This window comes from Mesoplodon densirostris, chromosome 11, assembly GCF_025265405.1.
Source record: "Mesoplodon densirostris isolate mMesDen1 chromosome 11, mMesDen1 primary haplotype, whole genome shotgun sequence".
In the NCBI taxonomy this organism is placed as follows: domain Eukaryota; kingdom Metazoa; phylum Chordata; class Mammalia; order Artiodactyla; family Ziphiidae; genus Mesoplodon; species Mesoplodon densirostris.
This window is the reverse complement of record NC_082671.1, coordinates 39,612,376-39,636,446: the sequence shown is the minus strand read 5'-3', so window position 1 is coordinate 39,636,446 and position 24,071 is coordinate 39,612,376. Positions and strand designations below refer to the sequence as shown.

The 24,071-nt window shown below is 44.3% G+C and overlaps 1 protein-coding gene across 1 annotated transcript in view; it reads right to left on the bottom strand.

Moving 5' to 3' along the window:
* The window catches only part of PPM1H (protein phosphatase, Mg2+/Mn2+ dependent 1H), a 265,272-nt gene that overhangs the window by 164,361 nt on the left and 76,840 nt on the right, over positions 1-24,071 (bottom strand). The window contains exon 2 of the mRNA XM_060112773.1: positions 4,822-4,987. Within this exon, the coding sequence (XP_059968756.1) occupies positions 4,822-4,987 (166 nt within the window). The remainder of the gene's footprint in view (positions 1-4,821; positions 4,988-24,071) is intronic.

Genomic DNA, 24,071 nt, shown 5'->3' with positions numbered 1-24,071 from the left:
GGTTGCTGCATTTCTTGCTTATAATAGTATTTGCCATTCTTTCATCCTGACAATTCCCCTCTCTTCTTGGAATTCCTTTGGGCTTGTAACTCCTGAATTCTAAGCCCCCCTAGACTTGCTCTGAGCTCCAATCCCTCAGCTCTAACTTCCTGCAAAACACTCCCCCCTGGAAAGTTAGCATCCTCAAAACTCAAGTCACCATTTCTGCCCATCTCCTCACCTTGAAACTGTGCCTGCCCCAGGGGTCCACTTTCAAGGACCAGCACCCAGTGGCTGAAACCTGGCATCTCCCACTCACCTCTGCCTCACATAGTTGGTCACCTGGTCACCTCAGCAGTACCTCTCACATCGTCTCTTCCGAGCCTGCCCCTTGCTCTAATCACTGCCTTATTTTGAGCTTTCATCATTTCTCACCCAGATTTCTGCACGAGCCAGACTCCTACGTGTCCCAGCCTCTAGGTGTGCTCCCCTCGTCTTCCAAGTCAGCCTCCCCACTGTCGTGAGTCCGTTATGCCCTTGTCTAAAGTCACTGGTTAAAATGTGTCAGCTTATTAGGGCATTCAATGGCCCTCACGTGTGACACCTGCTTGCTGTTCCTGTCTCCTTCCCCTCCAAGTGACTACACGTGCTCCGAAACATGGGAAGACATGCCCCACGTACTCTCACGCCAGCCTGTCTCTGCACTTGCACGTTCCCTCTGTCAGGAGCTCCCCTTTCTCTTATTTGCTTGGTTAATTCCAACAGCTCAAATGTCACTTCTCCAGGGAGCCTTCCCTCACCTGACCCAGCCTATCCCCTCCACTGTTCCCCAAACCACCAGGGGCCAATCTGAGCTAGGCGTCCACACAACCTGGACTTTTTCTCTTTCTCCTAAAACTCACTCCACTGTAGTGCTTCTGCTTATCGACCCTTCCTCCCCTCCCCAACTCTGCTCGAGGGGGATGGGAACTGGACTGAGTTCATCTCCTCAGCCCCAGGGCCCAGCGTGCAGACTCAGAGCTCAGCACACATTTGCTGGGTGAAGGAAGAGAATCACAGGGGGAAAGGGGGGAGACCCACCTTACTTGTCTCCTGCGGATGTTCTCTTGCCCTGGGCCCTATGCTGTCACTGCCCTTTCCTCAGTGCCACCATATCTGAGTTAAGGGATGTCTTTAGATGGCAAAAATCACCGGCCTCTTTTAAGCAGTATATCCAGTGACCTCTGCTAGCAAACTGTTCATTCAGCGTAGCAGTCAAAGTCCCGAAAACGGCCTTGAGGTCCTGCCACTTTGTCTCACTCCTCTATAACCTTTCTGACAATGTCACCTGCAATCCAGGCTTTCCTATGTCTGCTCCAGATGCATGGGCTTCCTGGCAGATTCTTTGAGAAACTGCAAGCCTGGTCCTGCCTCAGGGTCCTTACAGTTGCCTAGGATGTCAGACTGTTCTTCCTCCCAACAGCTGCCCTTTCCGGTCTTTGCCCCAGTGTGACAGCTGACACCTCCTTTAACCACCCTGCGCCACACGCTTCCTATTATTACTGCTTCCCTACTTTGTCTTTCTCAGTAGTGTTTATCTGCCACGCTATATATTTTAATTGTTTGTCGCCGTCAAAGAATGCAAGCTCCCTGTAGGGAGGGATTGTTGTCTGTTTTATTCCCTGATGAATCCTCAGCATCCAGTTCCGGGAACACAGCCCGCACTCAGTGAGTCACCTGGCACACTAGATTATGCTTTTCAAGCTTTTAGAAAGTGGCACAAACAACAACAATGAAACAGACAACCTAATTTTAAAATGGGCAAAGGACCTGAACAGACATTTCTTTAAAGAAGATACATCTGGCAAATAAGAAGCACATGAAAAGATGTTCAACATTGCTAATCATGGGAAATACATACCTACAATGAGGTACCACTTCACACTCATTAGGGCGGCTATTATTTTAGAAAAACAAATTAACAAGTGTTGGCAAAAATGTGCAGAAATTGGAACCCTTGTGTACTGCTGGCGGGAATGTAAAATGGTGCAGCTGTTGTGCAAAACAGCATGGTGGTTCCTCAAAATATTGAACAGAATTACCGTATCACCCAACAATTCCACTCTGGGTGTATATTCAAAAGAATTGAAAGCAGGGACTCAAACAGGTATTCAAACACCCATGTGCATAGTGGTAGTATTCACAATAGACAATGAAAGCAAGTGTCCATCGGCGGATGAATGGATAAGCAAAATGGTACGTATGCACACAACAGAATATCATTCAGCCTTAAAAAGGAATAAGATTATGATGCATTCTACAACATGGATAATCTCTGGAGACATTATGATAAGTGATGTATGCCAACTATAAAAAGACAAATATTATATGATCCCACTTATAGGAGGCCCCTAGAGTAGTCAAGTTCACTGGGATAGGAAACAGAATGGTAGTTGCCAGGGACGGGGGGCGGGGAGGGGAAGGGGGAGAGAAGGAAGGGGTAGTTAGTGTTTAATGGGTACAGAGTTGCAGTTTGGGAAGACGAAAAAGGTCAGCAGATGGATGATACTGATGGTTGCACAACAATATGAATGTATTTGATGCCGCTGCACTGTACACCTAAAAGTGGTTAAAATGGTAACTTTTATTTTATGTGTAATTTCCCACAATTAAAAGGAAAAAGGCGGGGCTTCCCTGGTGGTTGAGAGTCCGCCTGCCGACGCAGGGGACACGGGTTCGTGCCCCGGTCCGGGAAGATCCCACGTGCCGCGGAGCGGCTGGGCCCGTGAGCCATGGCCGCTGAGCCTCCGCGTCCGGAGCCTGTGCTCCGCAACGGGAGAGGCCACAACGGTGAGAGGCCCGCGTACCGCAAAAAAAAAAAAAAAAAAAAAAAAAAAGGAAAAAGGCAGCACAGCTCTTGCCTTAAACTCTAATAAGGAGCCTAATATATAAGGCAGGTAGAAGTGAAGCTGCTGTGGCCAAAGCAGGAATGCAGGGGGAGAGGTGCCGGCCCTGCGTGGCATGTCCCTGCTGCCTGCTAGTGGCCCATGGACCCCACAGAGGTTCAGAGCCATCACAAAGGAGGGCCCTGGCTCCATCCTAAAGGGCTTATGCACTGGCTTCACTGTTCTTAAGGAAAGAAAGGTAAAGAGTTACTCCTGGTTCCACTTCTAGGAGGAACATAGCAACAAGGGAAAACGCCATCACCCACAGGCCTTCAGCCAAATGTCAACACTGACTTAGTTTTACAGAAATCACTTTATATCCAGTGGCAGAGGAGACCTGCCAGGGGAAAGGGCAACCTTAAGTCACTGGCACCCATATCCAATGATCACTATGTCTCACATTTTCTGAGCCCTTTTCCATAAAAACTCAATCCTCAAAATAAGTCCATCAAGAAGGTACAAAAGACATTGTGGATCTCCAGTTTACCAATGAATGAAAACTCAGTGGGCATGATCCACAGAGGATTACAGAAGTAGCACTGACTTTAGGATAATAATCACGAGCATTGATCAAGGATTTATTAATGATGACACTGGCTCAAGACTTCACATGGACTGTTGGATTTCTTACTTGCAACTAGCCTCTTCCACTGTATTTGGTAGTTACATTATTCTTCCTTTTTAGAGAAGAGAAAGGGTGAGGCTCAAAGAATAAATAACTACCCCCAAATTGAACAGCTTTAAGCAATGGACTGTTCTGAAACGTCTTACTCCAGAGATCATGCACTTAACCAGTATTATTTTGTCCTGCCCATCTGGGTCCCTGACTCGCGCTTTTTGGGAGAGGCCTAATCAGTGCTTCCTTCAGCCTTGAAAGCAAGTACAACTGATGACTCTCCATAGGTCACTGTGTTTTCTAACCCTAAGTTGAACTAATGCTAACAAAATAAATCAGTACTCTTATTCTCTAAGCGTAAATGCAATAAGACACTATCACTTAGACTAAGAAGAGATTCCTAGATCCTTTACAATCCTGTAAAAATTTACATACAAAAATATCCTAAGACCATTAAAATAAATAGTCACACTGGGGTCATCCCATTTAATGTCTCTTTTCTGTAGGAATAAATCTGCTGATCGACAGAGTGCTGACTATTCCCTACACTTTTCTGAGAGCTTCTTCAGAACTTTCCGAGGATGTCTGCTTTGTTCTCCAGAAATTGGAAAGAGGAGAAATGCTCTGTGGTTTGTCAACAGGGCATTCAGTCAGCAGGGCTGCCCCATAGGATGCAAGGGCTTTGGGCCAGTTGAAACAAATATTAATTTGGAAGAGCATCAAGCAAGGCTCCAACTGGGCAACTCTAAGGGGCAGGCAAAGGGAGGAGAGCGGCAGAGTCGTGCATAGCAGAGCTGCAAGCCGATGGCTAGAGTTCCTCCCACTGCTTCTGAGAGACTTGCAGGGACTATCTCCTTCACAAAAACCTTGAAGTGGCTTCTTGAAAACCACCAAACATATAAACTAACTCTTGCAGCAAAACTCATATATGATATGGGTGTTTTCTTTACTTTAAAGGTTTAGAACCTAAACACCAGCTGTTCCATTTATTTGTTTGTTTGTTTACTTTGGCCATGCTGCTCGGCTTGCAGGATCCTAGCTCCCCAACCAGGGATGGAACCCGGGCCCCCAGCAGTGGAAGCTTGGAGTCCTAACCACTGCACCGCCAGGGAATTCAACACCAGCTCTCCCTAACTCCATGTGTCACCTTCGCTGTGACGGTGTGATACCGTGAGCACAGACCTGCCACTCCACTAACTCTGGGGACATGGCTTGTCTCTCTTCCATTCTGAACATCCCACGACGGGGCCACAGCGCGCATGTTCCTCTCACCCGAGAACGGGGGACGAAGGAGGGTCTTACCGAGTTCTCCTTCAGCTGAAGCCCCTCCCCGTTGGGAAGTGAGGACCGTCTCTTAGCTGAGTTCCTGTTTGGGGTTGAGGTAATGGCCCCTGCTTTCTTCTTCACGGTGAGCACCTCACAGCTGGCTTGGTCTTCATTGTGTGTGCTCTTCCCGGCATTGATAACCCTGGAGGAGAAGCCAGAAAAGCCGGTCAGACAGAGTGATGTCTGGATAGCTGAGAGCCCAGTCCCTCAGGTCAGCCCAGGCAGGCTTCACAAATGGCACAAAACGAATGTCCTACTTAATGCACAGGACCTTACAGGCTTGGTGGAGTAAATGGATTTTTTAAAAAATGTTAATTCTACTAGAATATGTTAAAACATTTGTTAAAGCAATGTGCTGAGGTCAGCTCACCTTCGCAGGTGTCTGATAGACGTGATCAACCCCACCAATCCACTTCTAGTCAAAACACTCGAGACAATCACTCTCTTTGCCAATTACATTGAAGACAGACGGCTGGCTCAGGGAATTCTGTTGCATTTCTCCAAGTGATAGAGCAAAACCACCATCAATCTTATCAAAGAACAAGGCAGTAATTTACAGCACACTTTAAAATCCAAGAGAACAGAGAACTGTTGACCACTTTTACTTTACACACAGAGAAGTGAATGGATCAAAGGTTTATTCTTTTTTTTTTTTTTTTTTTTTTTTGTGGTACGTGGGCCTCTCACTGTCGTGGCCCCTCCCATTGCGCAGCACAGGCTCCGGACGCGCAGGCTCAGTGGCCATGGCTCACGGGCCCAGCCGCTCCGCGGCATGTGGGATCTTCCCGGACCGGGGCACAAACCTGTGTCCCCTGCATCGGCAGGCGGACTCTCAACCACTGCGCCACCAGGGAAGCCCAGGTTTATTCTTTTAAAATTATCTTCACTCCTTTATCTTTTCTCATGTAGAATAACACTCCTCACGTTGCATCATCACAACAGACTACAGGGCATGCTGATCTGTACGTGTGGCCCTATGATCTCCTGGCATGTTGATATTCTTTGGCCTAATTACTAGTGTTCTGAGCACAGGAATGCTTCAGAAAAACATGCTACATCATCCATAGACCTTTATCTGTATCAGGTGACTGCAGAATGAACTCTTGGGTTTCGGCACCATTTTCTTATTAAGTAAGTAAGCGGCAGCTAAATTAGTTTTCCTGAAAAGAGAGCTCTCCTTGATTTGCCATTGGCTGTGTTTTCTTTCCAAAATTTCAACAGTGTCACAGTAGGTGACAGAGTGTGGAGGATACAGACTCAGTGGCAAGGAAAGAAAGATGCTTTTTTTCAAAATAAGGTAAGATAGATGGAAATCCACCTTAAAAGTGTGGTATATACACCACTCAGTCTTGTTGTACTCCCTCCTAACAATTAATTAGAAGATGATCATTTTCAAATGGCTTTTTATAAAGAATTTTAAATTCTGAAATAATTATAAACTCAGAGTAAACTGCAAAAATAGTATAGAGAGTCTCATGCACCCTTCACCCAACTTCCCCCGAAAGCAACATTTTAGATCACTCAAGTACAATATCAAAACAAGCAACTGACACTGATCCAGCACTGTCAACCAGACTGCAGACCTTATTCAAATGTCACCATTTTTTATATCAAATGGCTTTCAGTATTGAAAACTGTATACACGCTACAATCAAACAGGAAACAGAGCAAATTGAGATCTGAGTGCTGTAAGACTTCCCACCTAAGTGGGAAGGAAATCCAAAAAAGAGGGGATGCATGTATACGTAGAGCTGATTCACTTTGCTGCACAGCAGAAACTAACATCACTGTAAAGCAACTGTACTCCAATAAAAAACAAATTCAATTAAAAAAGAATACAGTGCAATTCTTGACGACACGATGAAGACACACACTACCTGCATAAGACTATTAGTGCCACTATGCTTGCTGCCCAAGCTAAGTAAGTTATCCCAAGTTCCACAAGCAGGAAGGAGCGCTGTTGGGATTCAGAGTGAGGCCTCCTTTGACCTCCAGCCCAACCTCTTCCTATTATACACGGGGATTTGCATCAGTCGGTGGGAGGACCAGCTGGACTGTGTGGGGAAGCACGGAATTAGCAGATTAGGCCAGCTCGGGTCTGTGCCCAAGAGAAAGGGGATTCTCTCCCTGCTTCTCTAGCTACTGGAGAAGGCACCCAGAGGAAGGATGAAGGGTGGATGGTTCAGATCTGCCTGTCTCTAGAGGAGCCCACGTTTAGTCCAGGTGTTTGCAGCTGGAGCTCCTAATACAGAACATGCATTTGTCTGGAGTTTCCCTTTCACATGGACTTTTGGAGAACCAAACCAGGCAGAGGAAGGAGATTTGAAATACCACCTGCCTCTTCTCTGTCACTGACAGTGACTTCCAAGCAACATGTTTGGGGCGGATGGTTCGCTGGATGGTGATGTTATACCCCCGTGGTCACCCACTAACATCTTCCCTAGGGAAAGCCAAAGTGGAGGCTCGGCTAGGAAAACAAGTTCGTGACAAGCGTCCCCTCCACAATGTCCTCTGAACGAGATCTGAGCTTCTATTTTTGGAACTTGGCATCACCCTGAATATTGGGACCTAAAAAAAAACCTGACTAAAGCATAAGTTTAACAAAAAAAGCATCACTGATCTCCGAAAGCTACATGCCAGGCTGACTCATCTGCCACTGCTATTTTCCAACAGTCAACAAAGCTACTATAATTACATAAATCACGAATCACTGTCCCTTGAATGCGCTGTATATCTCTTATCTCTCTTGAGGGATATTAAATTCCAAAGTTGACCTAACTTCAGCAAGAGACCCTAGAAACTTTACTTTATGCATGAGAAACCCAGGGCCCAGGAATACTGTGGCTTACACAAGGTCACACAGCTAAATACAGCGGAGTCCCAGCTCTTTCTGCTTCAGCCCTCAGTTGTTTCATTTTTCTATTGTGTGTCTATTCTTATCGGCACTTGGTTGAGAAGGCTGTCCAGCGATGACTCATCAAAGCCAGGGAACCGTGAAGAACAATCAAGGGTGGACTTCCTTTGCCATTTCAAGCGAATACAGCTTGTGAACGACACTGACGAAATGTCAAAAAGTCAGAAACATCAACCTAGAGGGAAGACAGCAGCCCCAACCCTGGAAGCCTATTTGGTCAGATATCTGATTATTATCCAGATGACAGTCATTTTAATTAAAGCCATTGCCTTTTTAAAACACACAACTGCTATCCAATATTTCATATTATTTCAAATTCCTGAGTCAGTACAGCTTTAGTAGAAAGACCTGATTCTTCTCAATTTATTTTGGCTTTAAAAAGCTTGACCTCTGTCAACTTAAATATTTCATTTTGTTCTTCAAAGGCAAATGCTTTGTTTACTAAATATAAATAAAACCTCCAATTCCTCTAAAAGTAAACTGAGAAAAACTGTGTTTCCTGAGTTCAGAAGCATCATTCTGTCAACAGGTTCAAATTTTTTTTTATGTAAGCAACTATATCAGTAGCTACATTCCCTTCTTATCATAGGCTCCAGCAAAAAGTCAGCACTATCTTGAGATCAACAGAAATGACTTCAAGATGTCCTTTCTTTAAGCAATACCCACCACCCATGATGTTTATTTTGAAGACTTAAAGACAAAACGTTGGTGGACCACGAATCATCATCTCTTTGGTGTCATTATTTTCCAATTTCCTACAAAGGGGGAGAACATCTTCCTTGAAATTAAACTGGAAGTAATAAAGCACAATGGTTAAGACGATGAGCTGTCTCCCCAGAACACAGCACACAACAGGTGCTCAACAAACGTCTGCTGAAAGAATGAATGAAAGCAGACAGAAATCAACTCTGCTACTTCCTAGATGTAGAGTAATAACAGTATCTTACACTTGTTGAGAACTAATTATGTGCCAGGGACTGTTGTTAGCATTTTACATGTAGTAATTAACTCATGTAATTCTCTGTGGACTCTACGAGTTGGCCACCACTGTTCTCCTCTTTTTATTTTTTTATTTTTTTTTCGGTATGCGGGCCTCTCACTGTTGTGCCCTCTCCCGCTGCGGAGCACAGGCTCCGGACGCGCAGGCTCAGCGGCCATGGCTCACGGGCCCAGCCACTCCACGGCATGTGGGATCTTCCCGGACCGGGGCACAAACCTGTGTCCTCTGCATCGGCAGGCGGACTCTCAACCACTGCGCCACCAGGGAGGCCCTGTTCTCCTCTTTTTAAAGTCACAACTACTGGACAGCAGAGTGTTTGGTCAAGTTGCTTAACTTCTGCAAACCTCAGTTTCTTAGTAGTACTTCTCAGATTAAATTCTGGAAGTTGCTAAAATATATGTGTTCGGGAGAGGAGATATTAGTCACCTAAATTAAAGAACTGCGAAATTCTGAAGTTAGGGTTAAAATTCAAGTGGGAGAATTGTGAGACAATGAAGGGGAAGGTTAACTACTATGTCTTCAATATGCAAAGTTTACATCCAGTTCTTTCTTCCCTTAGAAGATCAGGATATGTTTGCCCTAGGAGAGAGACACGTGACAAAGTTAAATTCAATTATGGACTGCGTTAACCTACCAGCCTACCCTCAACTGGACAAAACACCTAGATTTTTTTTCCCCTTGTAAAAACAGGTAAATACAGAATTTTAAGGTCTTGGAAGTCCAAAATCCTATGCGTGTATCAGATACGACTGGAAGCTATGACCTGAACACCAGGCGTGAACGTGACCATGAGATTTGTAGCAGAAGACCCTATTTAAAAAGAGCAAGTGATTCATTCTGTGCTACTATCACACACTTGGGAAACCTGTTTTCCTTCTTTCTGTTTGTAGAATATTCTAGTCACAAATTTTTTAAAAATCAACTCCACCTGAATTTCAGCAGAAAAAATCCTGGTTTTAATGGCAACTGTCAAATTATCAAGTTACCTGCCTTCTCATCTGCTCAACACCTTGACCTTAAGGACATTCGCCTGATAATATCACACACAGAGCAGGTTCCTATCACTAAATTCAGATGAGCAACTACTGTCAAGTAGTGAGCCCCTGTCGCAACAGCCACTGGTCCAGAGAACTGACAATGGAAACGTTTTCAGGACAGTCAATCCACAAAGGACAGTCACAGTTGATAATGTTTTGGAAGGATTCCCACATGTCATGAGTGTCAAGTCATCACTCCCAATCCCTCCCCCTTGGCAACTCAGCAGAAGAACCAACAGAGACAATGGTCAGGTAGACCAAGTTCAAACTTGCCGTCTGTTCTCGGGCGCAGTAAGTTTACTTTCTGTCTCTAAAATGGGGATGATAACTGTCACTTCCGATAGAATTAAATGCCCTAGCATAACAAGTATTTAACAGTACACAGTTGAGTACTCAATATTCTTACTTAATAATAATATACCCAACACAAGCTAGCTGCCTCTTGTGTTGGGCCCAGAGGACTTCATCAAGTTATGTGAGTTTGAGGGGAACCTCTTCTTCCCTCTTCTTTCTGTCAGTGTCCCTCTGCCAGCCTCAAGGACACAGGGTCGCATCCAGAGCCTACAAGAGGCACGGCATGACACTTCCCTGAACACGGACCTCGAGCAAGGCCACCGGCTCCTCTGAGCCCTCTTCTCAAAGTGGTTGCAATACACAAGCCACCCATGTGACAGTGTTCTGTACACAGGAAAGCGCCACACAGTTAGGAACCTGCTACTTCTAGGTTCCCACCCAGATCTGCCCAACGAGGCCATCTCTCCCCAGGCTCCTGGTCTCAGAAGCTCAGGTCCCAGACCCACAGAAAAAAACCAAAGAGAGAATTTGGTTGGGTTTGTTTTTTTTTTTTTTTTTTGGTATTATTCTATTGCTTTGTTTTTAAAGGAAATAAAAGCCTGGACAGTTTAGACTAAAAAGTTTACACCAAGTGTTAATACCGCTAAACAGCCAGTAATCACACTGAGTAAGAAGGAGCAAGCATTTTAGAAAGGCCATCAGGTGAACTGAGCTGTTGCTGATTCATATACAATTGAGAAGCAGGCAGCAAAAGGCTGGCGGGGGAAGGGTGGGAAATCAATCATTTGGGACGGGTGGGAAATCAATCAATCTCTATATTTGGGAGGCCAAATATAGAGATCAATTATTAAAATTCTCTTTTCTAGGTAACCCCACAGGCAATGTTTCATGTGATTCTCTGAAGTGGTTACTGACCACCCAGACAGGCTGGAACATAAGGACAACTTAATTCCTAGCTCCAAGGGCGTTAATAACCTCTCATTCTTGGTGTACTAGAAAACCAGGGCTCTGACTAGGAACAAAAGCCTTTGCTAACAGCCATCAGCAAAAACAGCCAGAACCTCCATCAAGAATGGATGTTCCTGATGGGTGTTCTCCCAGATAGTTTCAGCCACCTCCGGGGAGGAGGCGGAACAGGAGGTCACCCCAGCCCATTCAGTTAACAGCCCCGGTGGGTGTCACCAGGGAGAAGAAAGGATGGAAAGCCATGGAACTCTCTGTGGTGTCTGGCTTTGACACCTTGGAAGATGGCTAAGCACCAACAGGTGGAGGAGGCAGACTGTCAAGACGGAAGGATGAACACAGGCTGAGAACAGAGCACACATGTGCAAGGCCTTCTCCCATCATGCAGCCTTACATGCTCTGGTTCCCAGGCCCTGTCCGTGGCTAATGAAGAGATGTGACCAATCGGGGGCTGCTAAATGGGGTCTCAAGGGCCACATCCAGCCGACAGACAGGTTGCTATTTTAAAAGTTGTGCCCACAAGGTATTTCTTTAGAAGGTGAATTTGTAGTTGCCCATGTTGAAAAACTGGTGGCTTCCCTGGTGGTGCAGTGGTTAAGAGTCTGCCTGCCAATGCAGGGGACATGGGTTCGAGCCCTGGTCCAGGAAGATCCCACATGCCGTGAAGCAACTAAGCCTGTGCACCACAACTACTGAGCCTGTGCTCTAGAGCACGCGTGCCACAACTACTGAGCCCACGTGTCACAACTACTGAAGCCTGTGTGCCTAGAGCCCATGCTCCACAAAAGAGAAGCCACAACAATAAGAAGCCGGCACACCGCAACGCAGAGTAGCCCCTGCTCGCCACAACTAGAGAAAGCCCACGCGCAGCAACAAAGACCCAACGCATCCATTAATTAATTAATTAATTAATTAAAAGAAAAACTGGGCTATTTATATTAAAAATCCTAGTTTTCCCATTTCTCTTGGAAAATAATACCTTCAGCAACACCTGTCACACTGCTGGGCGACAACGATCAGAGATGGGGCATTTCCTTGCTAGCTCACCCCAGACCTCACCCTGTCCACTTCTGCCATTAAGTCACCAGCCTGGCCCCAAAGGCACTGGATTCTGCAACCCTGTAATCAGACCTCTGCGACTTCATAAGTAAACCAAGAAAGTTATTAGGTACGTAGTACATCTTGATTGAAATAATTACTTTAAAATATTGTGTAGCCAAGAGGGATAAAGCAAGAAGACTAAGGCATGGCTTCTACCCCCAGGGAGCCCAGTCATCTACATAGTAGAGACACCTTCCTATAAATAACTGAGTTGTTCTGACTGATGCTATACCCAAGATATATGTCACAAGAGACCTGAAAATGCAGAGGAGGAGGCAATTCTGCAAAAGAAGAGTCATGGAAAGTGTCACAGCTGAGGTGGCACCTGAGCTCAGCCTCATGGAATAAAGGAGGAAATCAAGAATCAGAGAAAAAGCAAGGCAACACCCTCCAGGAATAGGAATAACCTCTGAAAACAGGGTGATGTGGACTTTATAAAGAGGGGTGGGTGTGACTTAAGTATAGGCTTGGCGAGGGAGCTACATCAGAACTAAATCCTATAGGAACTTTATCCTATAGAACCTATGACCCATGGGAAGAATCTAAGATGATTTAAATAAGGATGTGTGGGCCTCCCTGGTGGCGCAAGTGGTTGAGAGTCCGCCTGCCGATGCAGGGGATACGGGTTCGTGCCCCGGTCTGGGAGGATCCCATATGCCGCGGAGCGGCTGGGCCCGTGAGCCATGGCCGCTGAGCCTGCGCGTCCGGAGCCTGTGCTCCGCAACGGGGGAGGCCACAACAGTGAGAGGCCCGCATACCGCAAAAAAAAATAAATAAATAAATAAATAAATAAGGATGTGATATGATAAAAACTGTTTAGGAAAATAACAGTAGTGGCCTGATGGAGGATGGATTACAGAGGATAAATGACAAAAGTGAAGAGCGTCACTTATGTCACACAAGAGTGTCACTTTTATAACAGTCCAGGTGACAAAGAGGTCACAAATCAAGCAGTGGCTCTGGGTGGAAGCGAACAGAAGGTTTCAGAGGAGGTGAAAGAACTGAGAATTCCTAGTCAAGACCTGCTGGACACGGGTAGTAGAGGGGAGAGGAGCAAAGAGGATGTTGCTCAGGTGTCCACTGGCAGGGTGAGCAAACGAAGTACTCCAGGGCTTCCCTGGTGGCGCAGTGGTTGAGAGTCCGCCTGCCGATGCAGGGGACACGGGTTCATGCCCCGGTCCGGGAAGATCCCACATGCCGCGGAGCCGCTAGGCCCATGAGCCATGGCCGCTGAGCCTGCGCGTCCAGAGCCTGTGCTCCGCAACGGGAGAGACCACAAAAGTGAGAGGCCCACGTACCGCAAAAAAAAAAAAACAAAAAACAAAAAACACGAAGTACTCCAATTACGAAGGGAGATGAGAAGGTGAGACAAGGCTTGGGGTGGGGAGTTCTGGAGGAGATAATGAAATTGGTTTTAGGAGAGTGAACAGAAAGTTCTTGGTACCAGAAATTATAAAGGCAGTGGCAGCCAACTTCAGCTTAACTAGGGGTTGGCAAACTATGGCTTGTGGGTGAAATTCGGGCCACTGCTTGGTTTTGTATGGCCCCCAAGCCGAGAACGTTTATTACATTTTTAAGTAGTTGGAAAAAAAAATCAAAAGAATATTATGTGACATGTGAAAATTACATGAAATTCACATTTCCATGTCCATAAAATAAAGTTTTATTGGAACACAGCCACATTCATTCATTTACGTATTGTTTATTGTGGGCCTCCAGGTACAATGGCAGTTAGTAGTTTCCACAGAGACTGTCTGCCCGGCAAGCCTATAGTATTTACTACCTATACCTTTACAGAAAATGTGCTGAGCCCTGAAATAAACTATTAGACTGAATGCTCTGAAATTGTTTTTATAGGTCAAAAACAGATACTGACAATTTCATATCACTACACATAATATATAAGTGAAGCAAAGAGAGAGATGTAGGTTTGGATAGAATTTAATGTGCATCTTGGTGTTACTTATAATGTTAGCTCTGGATATACTTCGCTGCTAGCATTTGGGGGCCATCGTTAGCTCCTAGCTCCCTCACCAGTGTAATTAGATAACTGAAGATTAAAAAACGAACACTATAGATCAAAAGAAGATATAGTATTGTCCCAAAGACCTCCCTACATAAATATCAATGTTTTCTTCTTCACATTGGCTGTTTAGAAATGAACTTTTAATATAGTAAAGGTAAAAACCAGAAAGCTGCCATTGGGCACTTCCTTTCAATTAGTCTCTGGGTCCTCTAAGCAAAACCATTGATAACACTAAAGACCAACTTCCACATTTAAATCAGGAAGACTGCACTCTGTCAGATGCTGGAGCAATTCCCATACAAGGCCACAGTGCAGCTCTGTGGGGGTCAAGTGAAATCAAAATAAAGGCCTACCTAAAAAGGATTTCAAGTTTGGAAGTTTTGCATTAAATAGAGCAGAAAAATAACTTTTTTGTGGGTTTAGAACAGTGCTACTTGCACATAGCTGTTAGCTCCTATTGGCAATTAAAAAAAAAAAAGCAATGTGCTTGAGGTCACTACATTGCTAAAGATAACGTTTTCTTTATTTATTTGACCAGATGTATCAGTACTATCAGCAATGTTAGAGAAATGTATTTTTCAAGACAAAGTGAAAGTCGATTTGAAGCGTGTAACCTAAAAAAAGGGAACTTTAAAAAGCCAGAAACTAATGAAATGAAACCAAAAGATAAAAGGACGCTAATCTCAACAGACATCACATAAAATACATAAATTTTTAATCAGCAGGTTCCTCAAAAACCCATATACAATCTTGGTTTTTCCCTTGCTCTGGGATAAAGTAAGTTCTGGGCCATCTAGGGCTCTGATATTTTCCTTTTTAACCTTAAAGCAACACAAGACAAATAATTTCATACAGAAGAGGACTGTTTGGTGGTAAGAACGCTCTAAGTTGGGATTTCTGAGTTCCTGGTTTAGAAAAGATCTTTAAAAATGTGCTCCGTCCTTCATTGGAGAGGTGAAGGCCACTCGTCCACGTTCCTCAAACACACCGGCTGTGCCCCTAAACACACAACAGAGCAGGATGCACCTGGTGGGGTGCAGGCAAGCAGATTTCTGCTGGAAATTTGGGAGGCAGCTGGGTAAAGCCCTTAAGAGCAGAGAGACTCTGGAACCAGACTCCCCAGGTCTAAAGGCTGGGTCAGCCAGAAAGTAGCGGCAGGACTTTCAGTAAGCTACTTTATCTCCCCGTGCCTCTGTTTCTTATCAGTAAGACAGGAACAATGAGCAGTACTTTCCTCACAGGGTCCTTATCTGACTGTTGGAAAACAGAACCGTTTAAAGTGCTTTCCATCTAACAACTGAGTGAATGCTTGTAACCCTAAACACTAGAGAGGTGTGTCATGATCCTCATTTTATTGACCCCACCAGTATCATACGGAAAAAGATTCAGTTAAAGGTCCTAGACGAGCCCTTCTGGCATTTTCTCAGAGTCACTGAGGTTTTAAACGATGTAGTGTGTTCACACAAGCGATGCTCTTGCAATTAGTTGCACAATGGCCTATAAATAGAACACAGGTATTGCAGGAAGGAATTGTGACATGTCATATGGCTTCAGCACTCCAACATTTTTTGTTCTCAGTACATTATTACAACAAATGTACATTAAGAACAATAATTAATTTTCCCCTCATTACTTCAGTTGTTTTTAAAAAACACATTTATTTTAACTAAAAATAATCTGCTTTGGAAAATCTTCACCCTTGTGTTAACTAACCTGTAGAGAAAGTCTGTTTTGTTTCCAGATTAAAGCCTGAACAACAACAAAATAGTCCCTTGAAAGCTGATTTTTATCTGATCCAACATTTCTACCTTTGTGCTCAGACCCACGACAAAGCTCAGTTAACAGAACAAGACTCCCTAATTTATAAGGAAAAGAACATGCTAGTTTAACCCTTGAGGCCCTAGAAGGGCCAAATCTGGGTTCCATTTTAGGAAAACTAATCTCCACACCCTCAAAAAGCTAGAAAGTACCACGAGACTTTGCTATGGCCTTGAAGGAGACAAATGCACTGACAAGAATGTCAACTGTTTAAAACTGGATGCCCGATACCACCCCATTATTTCAATTAGTTATAGATAGATATGCTTCCTAATGCTGGATGTTGATTTTGGTTATGTTTCCCCACATCTCAAGTCACACAGCAGGGAGTAGGCACTCAATAAGTTAGTTGAATGAACAAAGGAACTCATATTCTCTCCATAACATCAATGGGGGCACCAGAATAATGAATGAGTTCTAAGCCTGCCTATTTGTTTCTAAAAGCTTAAAATATTTTTACAGGGGGGTGGGTGGGTGAGGGGGACTTCCCTGGCAGTCCAGTGGTTATTAACGGACTCTGCACTTTCAATGCCGAGGGCATGGGTTTGATCTCTGCTTGGGGAAATAAGATCCTGCAAGCTGCAGGGAACAGCCAAAATATATATAGATGTTTTCTTCATGAGGGTGTCCCCTCAAATCAATTCAAGGAAAATAAATCTATGCTCCAAAGAAAAAAAATTATTTACTTATGAGTGCTCATGAGAGCAAGACACGTAAAGGGAGCCCCAAACATCTCCAGCAGAGAAGTGGTTGATAAACCAGAGCACCTAGAGCACCTCTAGGTAGAATCTTAATCTGAGCTCTACTGCTGGTCTCCCCTCATAACCAAGTGATTGCTGTGATGAGAAAATCTTTTGAGAAAAACAACTTTTGCTTTTCTGAGTTGCTGCCTAGGCATTTTACAGTATGGTAACCCTGCTCACATCCAGTCTGGACATTTAGATGAGGACTTGAGTTTAGGATGCCCATCGTAAGTTCCCACTTTGCTTGTCCCAGGGCAGTTTTGAAATTAACCACCTAAGAGTTAAGCCCAAGGAAAGTGGATATACAAGTGGATATATGTATATGCATAACTGATTCACTGTGTTGTATAACAGAAACTAACACAACATTGTAAATCAACTACACCCCAATAAAAATGTTTTAAACAGTCAGTTCCTCCACCCCAACCACTTTTTTTTTTTTTTTTTTTTTGCGGTACGCGGGCCTCTCACTGTTGTGGCCTCTCCCATTGCGGAGCACAGGTTCCGGACGCGCAGGCTCAGCAGCCATGGTCCACGGGCCTAGCCGCTCCGCGGCATGTGGGATCCTCCCAGACCGGGGCATGAACCCGTGTCCCCTGCATCGGCAGGCGGACTCTCAACCACTGCGCCACCAGGGAAGCCCCCACCCCAACCACTTTATGAGTACAATTGGCCCTCCTTATCTGCAGATGTGAAACCCACAAATACTGAGGGTAGGCTGTATTCACTGTACAACGTCATTTTACATCAGGGACTTGAGCATCCACAGAGCTTGGAATCCGTGGGGGGTCCTGGAACGAATCCCCCAGGGATATCCAGGAGTGACTGTCATAGATGCTTGCTACCTTGCTCTATCTCCTGCTTGCTGCTGACCTGGGACAGAGAGCTGCCCTTCCCCCGGCTCACGGCACCCCCTCGATTCTGGAATCTGTAAATTACTAATCTTGTGACTGTACTTCCTTTGTATAGGTGTATTAAAACTGTGTCTTCCATCAAAACGACCTGTGGGTTTCACTTCCCCAAAATGGGAGTTGGATGCTGAGGGAGCCACTGGCCACCCCCGTGTGGGTGGCTTTTGCCACCTCGTTCAGCTGGTCACAATCTGCATATTCTTTTTTTTTATTATTAATTAATTAATTTATTTATTTATTTATTTTTGGCTGCTTTGGGTCTTCGTTGCTGTGCGCGGCTTTCTCTAGTTGTGGTGAGCGGGGTCTACTCTTCGTTGCTGTGCGCAGACTTCTCTTGTTGCAGAGCACGGGCTCTAGGCACGCAGGCTTCAGCAGTTGTGGCACGTGGGCTCAGTGGTTGTGGCTCGTGAGCTCTAGAGAGCAGGCTCAGTCGTTGTGGTGCATGGGCTTAGCTGCTCGACGGTATGTGGGATCTTCCTGCACCAGGGAAGCCCAATCTGCATATTCTTAATTCAGCACACTAGCTTGGCTTCTCAGCTCACTCGCTCTGTTAACAGGGACAGCCTACACCAAGGTGGCTTTGGCCAGGATGGCCGAGCAGGAGGGAAATGCCAGAGGCCCAAGCGGGAGCCAGAAGCAGCAGAAAGGCAATTCTGGCACTATGAGAAGCTGCCCAGCAACGCAATGAGTTACGTCAGAAAGCAGGAACCCCCTTCACTGGAAGTGTCCAAAAGCCGGTGGATCACCTTTCAGAGGTACTCTGAGGATCTCTGCTTGAAAGGGAATTTCTAAGAATTCTTTTCTACTGTTGAGTCTGTATCTGTCCCTGTCCCCACCTCCAGTTAATGGGAAATCTTAAACTGCTTTTTGAGCCAAAATTAATTTATTATGGAACATGGTTTACAGCCATTCTAAGATAATCCTCTGATACCTAGTAAACCATACTTGACATATAGCAAGTCTCTATACAATAGGAATGTGATTAACTCAAACTTCCTCTCCCCACTAGCCCTTATGTGGGGATGAGCAAGTGAGCCTCAAAGGCTGCTGTTCCCTGGGACTCCCATTTGGTTTTTCTTCCTACCAAGCTTGCTCTGGGAGATCTCTACTCCCAAGGCTCCCGTGAAGGTGGAAACAGTAAGCACTGCCATATTCATATCTACAGGACTGATCTCTGGGGTGTCTGACGTGCATTTCTGAATGCCCTCAGGATACCTGCATCTGCATCTTGCATACATTCAAGCTGACCAAACCTGTATGAATTTTCTCCTTTCTGCTGCCTACCTCTGTCTCAAATACCATGCTTGTGGTGTTCCTGTCTTAGTGGACCAAGAATTCCGAAGAATGTCCCTGTCCTCCTAGCTTCTTACTCTCACCCACATCTAGTCCCTCAGCCTGTAGATTCTACCTCACAGCTATGACTTAGATCCCCCAACTCCCATGTCTGGTTCAGGCGCTCATAGCATCCTCTGGGCACCACTGCAGAAACCTCCCAACCGGTTGGCCCTCCCCCAGTAAATCCTGTAGAGCATGCCAAGACTTAACAGTTCTCAACCATGAATATGGCCATGTCTCTCCCATGCTCCAGGTCCTTCAAACGGACTCTGAAGATTTCAGGGTAAAATATAAACTCCTTAGTTTGCCACACAAGGGTCTTCATGGTCTGGCCCCATCCATATCCTCAGCTTTCCCATCTGCTCTCCTCACGTCTTATTCTCAGCCATAAAAGCCATCCTGTGGCTTACAGAAAGCAGTGTTGCTGCATGCCACAATTTCCTCCCACATGCCTTTTCCTCCACCTGGAATGATCTATCTTCCTTTTTTGCCTGACAAATCTCCACCCCACCCCCGGCCTTCAACACTCAGTTTAAGGACCACATCACCCTAAGGCTGCTTCACATGCATTTCTTTATTGTAGTTCTTAAACACTGCAATGTAGCCATTAAGTAGTGCAGTGGTTAAAATGAAGGAAATTACCAGAAACTTGGGCTAGTTTCCTAGCTCTGCCACTTACTAGTTGTGTGACTTGGGTAAGTTAATTAACCTTCCTAAAACTCAGTTTCTCTAACTATAAAATTGGGCTACTTTGAGGACTTGGGAGAATGAATAAATGTAAAGTGCTTGGCAAAGACCTGGCAGAGACACGTTCTACCTGTCCAGACCCACTTTCTTCTAGACGTTGTCTTTCCTTCCTACCCTCCTCCATCTCCCTCATAGAATTGTTCCCTGGCCACACATGATTGGTCTAGGGATGGCCACTTGACTGTAGGTGAGCCAATTAGGGCCCTTCCACGAAAAATGAAAGAAAAAAGGTAGAGGAGATAGAGCGAAGAGAGACAGACAGAGAGAGAGAGAGAGAGAGAGACAAAGGAGAAATGAAGCATTATGTAACAGTACAAATTATAAATAAAGAGAATATCGGGACTTCCCTGGTGGTGCAGTAGTTAAGAATCTGCCTGCCAATGCAGGGGACACGGGTTCGAGCCCTGGTCCAGGAAGATCCCACATGCTGCAGAGCAACTAAGTCCATGCGCCACAACTACTGAGCCTGTGCTCTAGAGCCTACGAGCCACAACTACTGAGCCCGCGTGCCACAACTACTGAAGCCCGCGTGCCTAGAGCCCATGCTCTGCAGCAAGAGAAGCGACCACAATGAGAAGCCCGCACACCACAATGAAGAGTAGCCCCTGCTCATTGCAACTAGAGAAAGCCTGCATGCAGCAACAAAGACGCAACACAGCCAAAAACTTAATTAATTAATTAATTTTAAAAAAAAAGAGTATCAGTGGAGTTTGAGTCCCTAGACCAAGACTCCCTATACCTAGCTGTTCCCAAGACTCATTTATTCCTCAAATATTGGGGTAACCCTAATATCCTATAGCAAATTCCCCTTGGGTGGCTGTCAATTGCTAGTTAAGGAGTCTAACAACACCCAGCACTCATACACACTCACTTGTACTATTATTATAGTAATAATTAAGTACTACGAAGGTAGAGGTAGAATCTTATTTGATTTTGTATTCTCAGAGACTACTGTAGTGTCTCATATACAGCAGGTAGTCAAATAGCTAGAATGAAATATTTGTTGACTTAAGGGAAGAAATAGTAACTTGGGGTTAAAATTCTTATCACAAGCTCAAGAATCTCTAGATACCTATCCTAAGCAGTAAAAGAGAAAGTAAAAAAACAAAAATAAAAAACAGCAAAAATTTGACAGTTATGACCAAAAAGAGACATTGAGATACAATTCTGGGAGCCTCTGGTCAGGCATATTTAGTCTCTGAATATCTTTAACATGTTATCAACTGAGCTAACCAACGTTTATTGAGAAAACTTTTTTTTTAAAAGCTGCATTCTATGAATAAATGCTAAACTAATGTAGATAACTATTCCTGATGTTTACCATCAGGAGAAAATAGGATGTTCAATTATAAGACATTTAACAAACGAAAACTAATCACCACTCCCAACCATGACCCTGGGACATGGAGGTACTTACATAAGTCTCAAAAATTGTTGGAAATTCCAAAGACTCGAAATGAGGTAACTGTTTACCTTCCTTACTGCATTTCAATCTAGAGATTAAAATAGACCTCATTGTTGCAGAATCCTGGCTGTAGTAAGAAATAGGCTCCAAATGGCTGAGAATGAATTTTAATAGCGGAACCAGGAGCATGAGAGGAAATCAGGAGGAAGAATTTTTCTTCATAAAAAGGGCCATGAGGGTAATTTTCATTTCATTACCTTTCTAAATTGCATAATTTTATAAGCTGGTTGTAACATATCCTTTCTGCATTGACATGAAATATGAATTAATCAGTAAATAATAAAAGCAGTATACAATTCTCACATTCTACATTTTCAAAATACTTTCTAACTTATTAATGCATTCCTAAAGGGCTACAGTTCAAAAGTGTGTGAATAAGACAACAGACTGACTCAATATACCTTTTGACCAAAACAACATTAGACCCATTTACAGGCTTACCTGGAAATTTTACTAAACGATAAGGCACAATACTGAATGACCACAAATACAATTTATGACACTGTTTCCATGGAAAAGTACATTTAGAATACCAATCTCTGTTGTTTATAATGGTTTTCAAACTTCTGTGTGCCTACAAGTCACCTGGAGGACTTCTGAAAACATGGGTCCACAGCAAGAGATTCTGAATCAGTAGATATAAGGTAGGACCAAGAAAAGTTCCCAAGTGGGGGTGATGTTTCTGGTTTACTGATGACCCTGAGTAGCACTGGCCTAGATAAAACACAGTCACTTTGAGTTGGCCAGGGACTAGAGTTTCCTCCAATGAGGGAATGAGGCACCCTCAGCCTCATGCCACTAAGTTAAAGAATAGTATGCTAGTTTATAAGCCTCTGGTGCTGGTTAGTACTGCTAGAGTCAGAAGCTCAAGAAGCTCCTAGAGATGGAAAGGAAGAACCCAGTGAGGCATGGACTTATGGCAGGAACATAAACTTGACGGGGAGGGGGTCAGTCATTGTGCGTGGCAGGAGCTTGACTAGGGCAGTGGGGACTCCCCATGTAGGAGATGAGAATGAGTCCTGGGAGGGCTCTGTGGGGTCACTAGCTGCAGAGGAAGAGAGTTTGAGTACCACGCCTGGAACTCATTCATGTTGGCAATAAAAAAGAAATGGGAAGAGGGGGTAGGGGGAGGGAAAGGCAAGACACAGGAAGACTGTTTCCAATGGTGGAAGTGGCTGCAAAACAAAGGGGTGGAGGCCATGCTGATCGTTTAGCATATCCAGTCTGGGAGGTCAATTACCATGTGGGCCAACTATCCTCCTATCAAAGATAATTATACACGGTCTCTAATCCAAATTATTAACTAGAAGATACTTTCTACTATTAAGAAAAATGACTAGGGACCTCCCTGGTGGTGCAGTGGTTAAGAATCCGCCTGCCAATGCAGGGGACATGGGTTCGATCCCTGGTCCAGGAAGATCCCACATGCCCGTGCGCCACAACTACTGAGCGCGCATGCCACAACTACTGAAACCCGCGCGCCTAGAGCCCGAGCTCTGCAACAAAAGAAGCCACCACACTGAGAAGACCGCGCACCGCAACGAAGCGTAGTCCTGGTTCGCCGTAACTAGAGAAAGCCCATGCACAGCAACAAAGACCCAATGCAGCCAAAAGTTAATTAATTAATTAATAATAATTTTTAAAAAACAGTGAAGCTCAGGGGGAAAAAATGACTAATGTAACACTTGTTAAGACTTTATAATTTTATTGTACATTATCTCTTATGAGCCTCCCAAAAATAAGATAGATGGGAGAGGTATTATTTGTCCCATTTTATAAAATGGAATCCAGAAAGTTGACTAATCCAGGTTCAGACAGCTATCGAGAGATAAATCCAGACTCAGATCCCCACCTGATTCTGAAGTCTAAACCTCACCACTCCCTACACTGCAGAGAAAGGAAGCTGAGAAAGTTTGCAGATTCAGAAGAAAAATTCAAGGTCAGCTGGTATCACAGAAGCCAAGGAGGTGAGGATTTAAGAAGGCAAAGTATCAGGTGCCAGGAAAAGTTTAAGTATCTACTAGATCTGGCAATTAAGAGGTTACTCGTGGCCACTGGTAAGGACTATAAAATCCAAAGTACTAAAATCCTCTCCCCTCCCAGAGAAAGGAGAGTTTTAAGGTAATACAATACACTGAGAGTGAATGGACTAGTTCCAGGGAAGTTCTTCACTTGTCTGCTTGTTTTTATGAATAAGCTGGGGAAAGAACTTAAAATATCATCCATACCTCTCCATAAATAGACTTTAGCTCTAATCCAAAGGTGACCTGCTTAAACTGCTCTAAATTCTCCCACAAATTCCTAAATACGTAAATAACAATTTATAGAGTAACTGAACAATAACTGACACCTTTTCAATTGGCTGCAAACTCCAACACTGTATAGACATTCCAAAAATTTAATGTATGTGTTTTTGTAGTCAAAGATTTACTGATAATTTACACTTTTAAACTCTCATATTATTCTTTAAAAACTCTGATAACTTCTGGTAAACAGAGATTTTAATGATCGTTTCATGAACAGAAGTTTTTTTTTGCTGCCTTCTAAAAAAATCTATATCATTACTGTGATCTCCAGGATACAGAAATGGAAAAAAGCAACATTATACTGTCTTTTTTAATAAGAAAAGAGAAAATAGGAACACACATAAATAAAAGCACTGAAAGAATAAACTAGAAACTAATAAAAACAGAGACCTATGGGGTTATGTGTGGGAGGGATGGGGTGAAGAAAGGAATGGAACCTAGACTGTTTAAAGTACATATATCTTTTTTAAAAAATAATTTTGACTAGGGCTTCCCTGGTGGCGCAGTGGTTGAGAGTCCGCCTGCCGATGCAGGGGACACGGGTTCGTGCCCCGATCCCGGAAGAT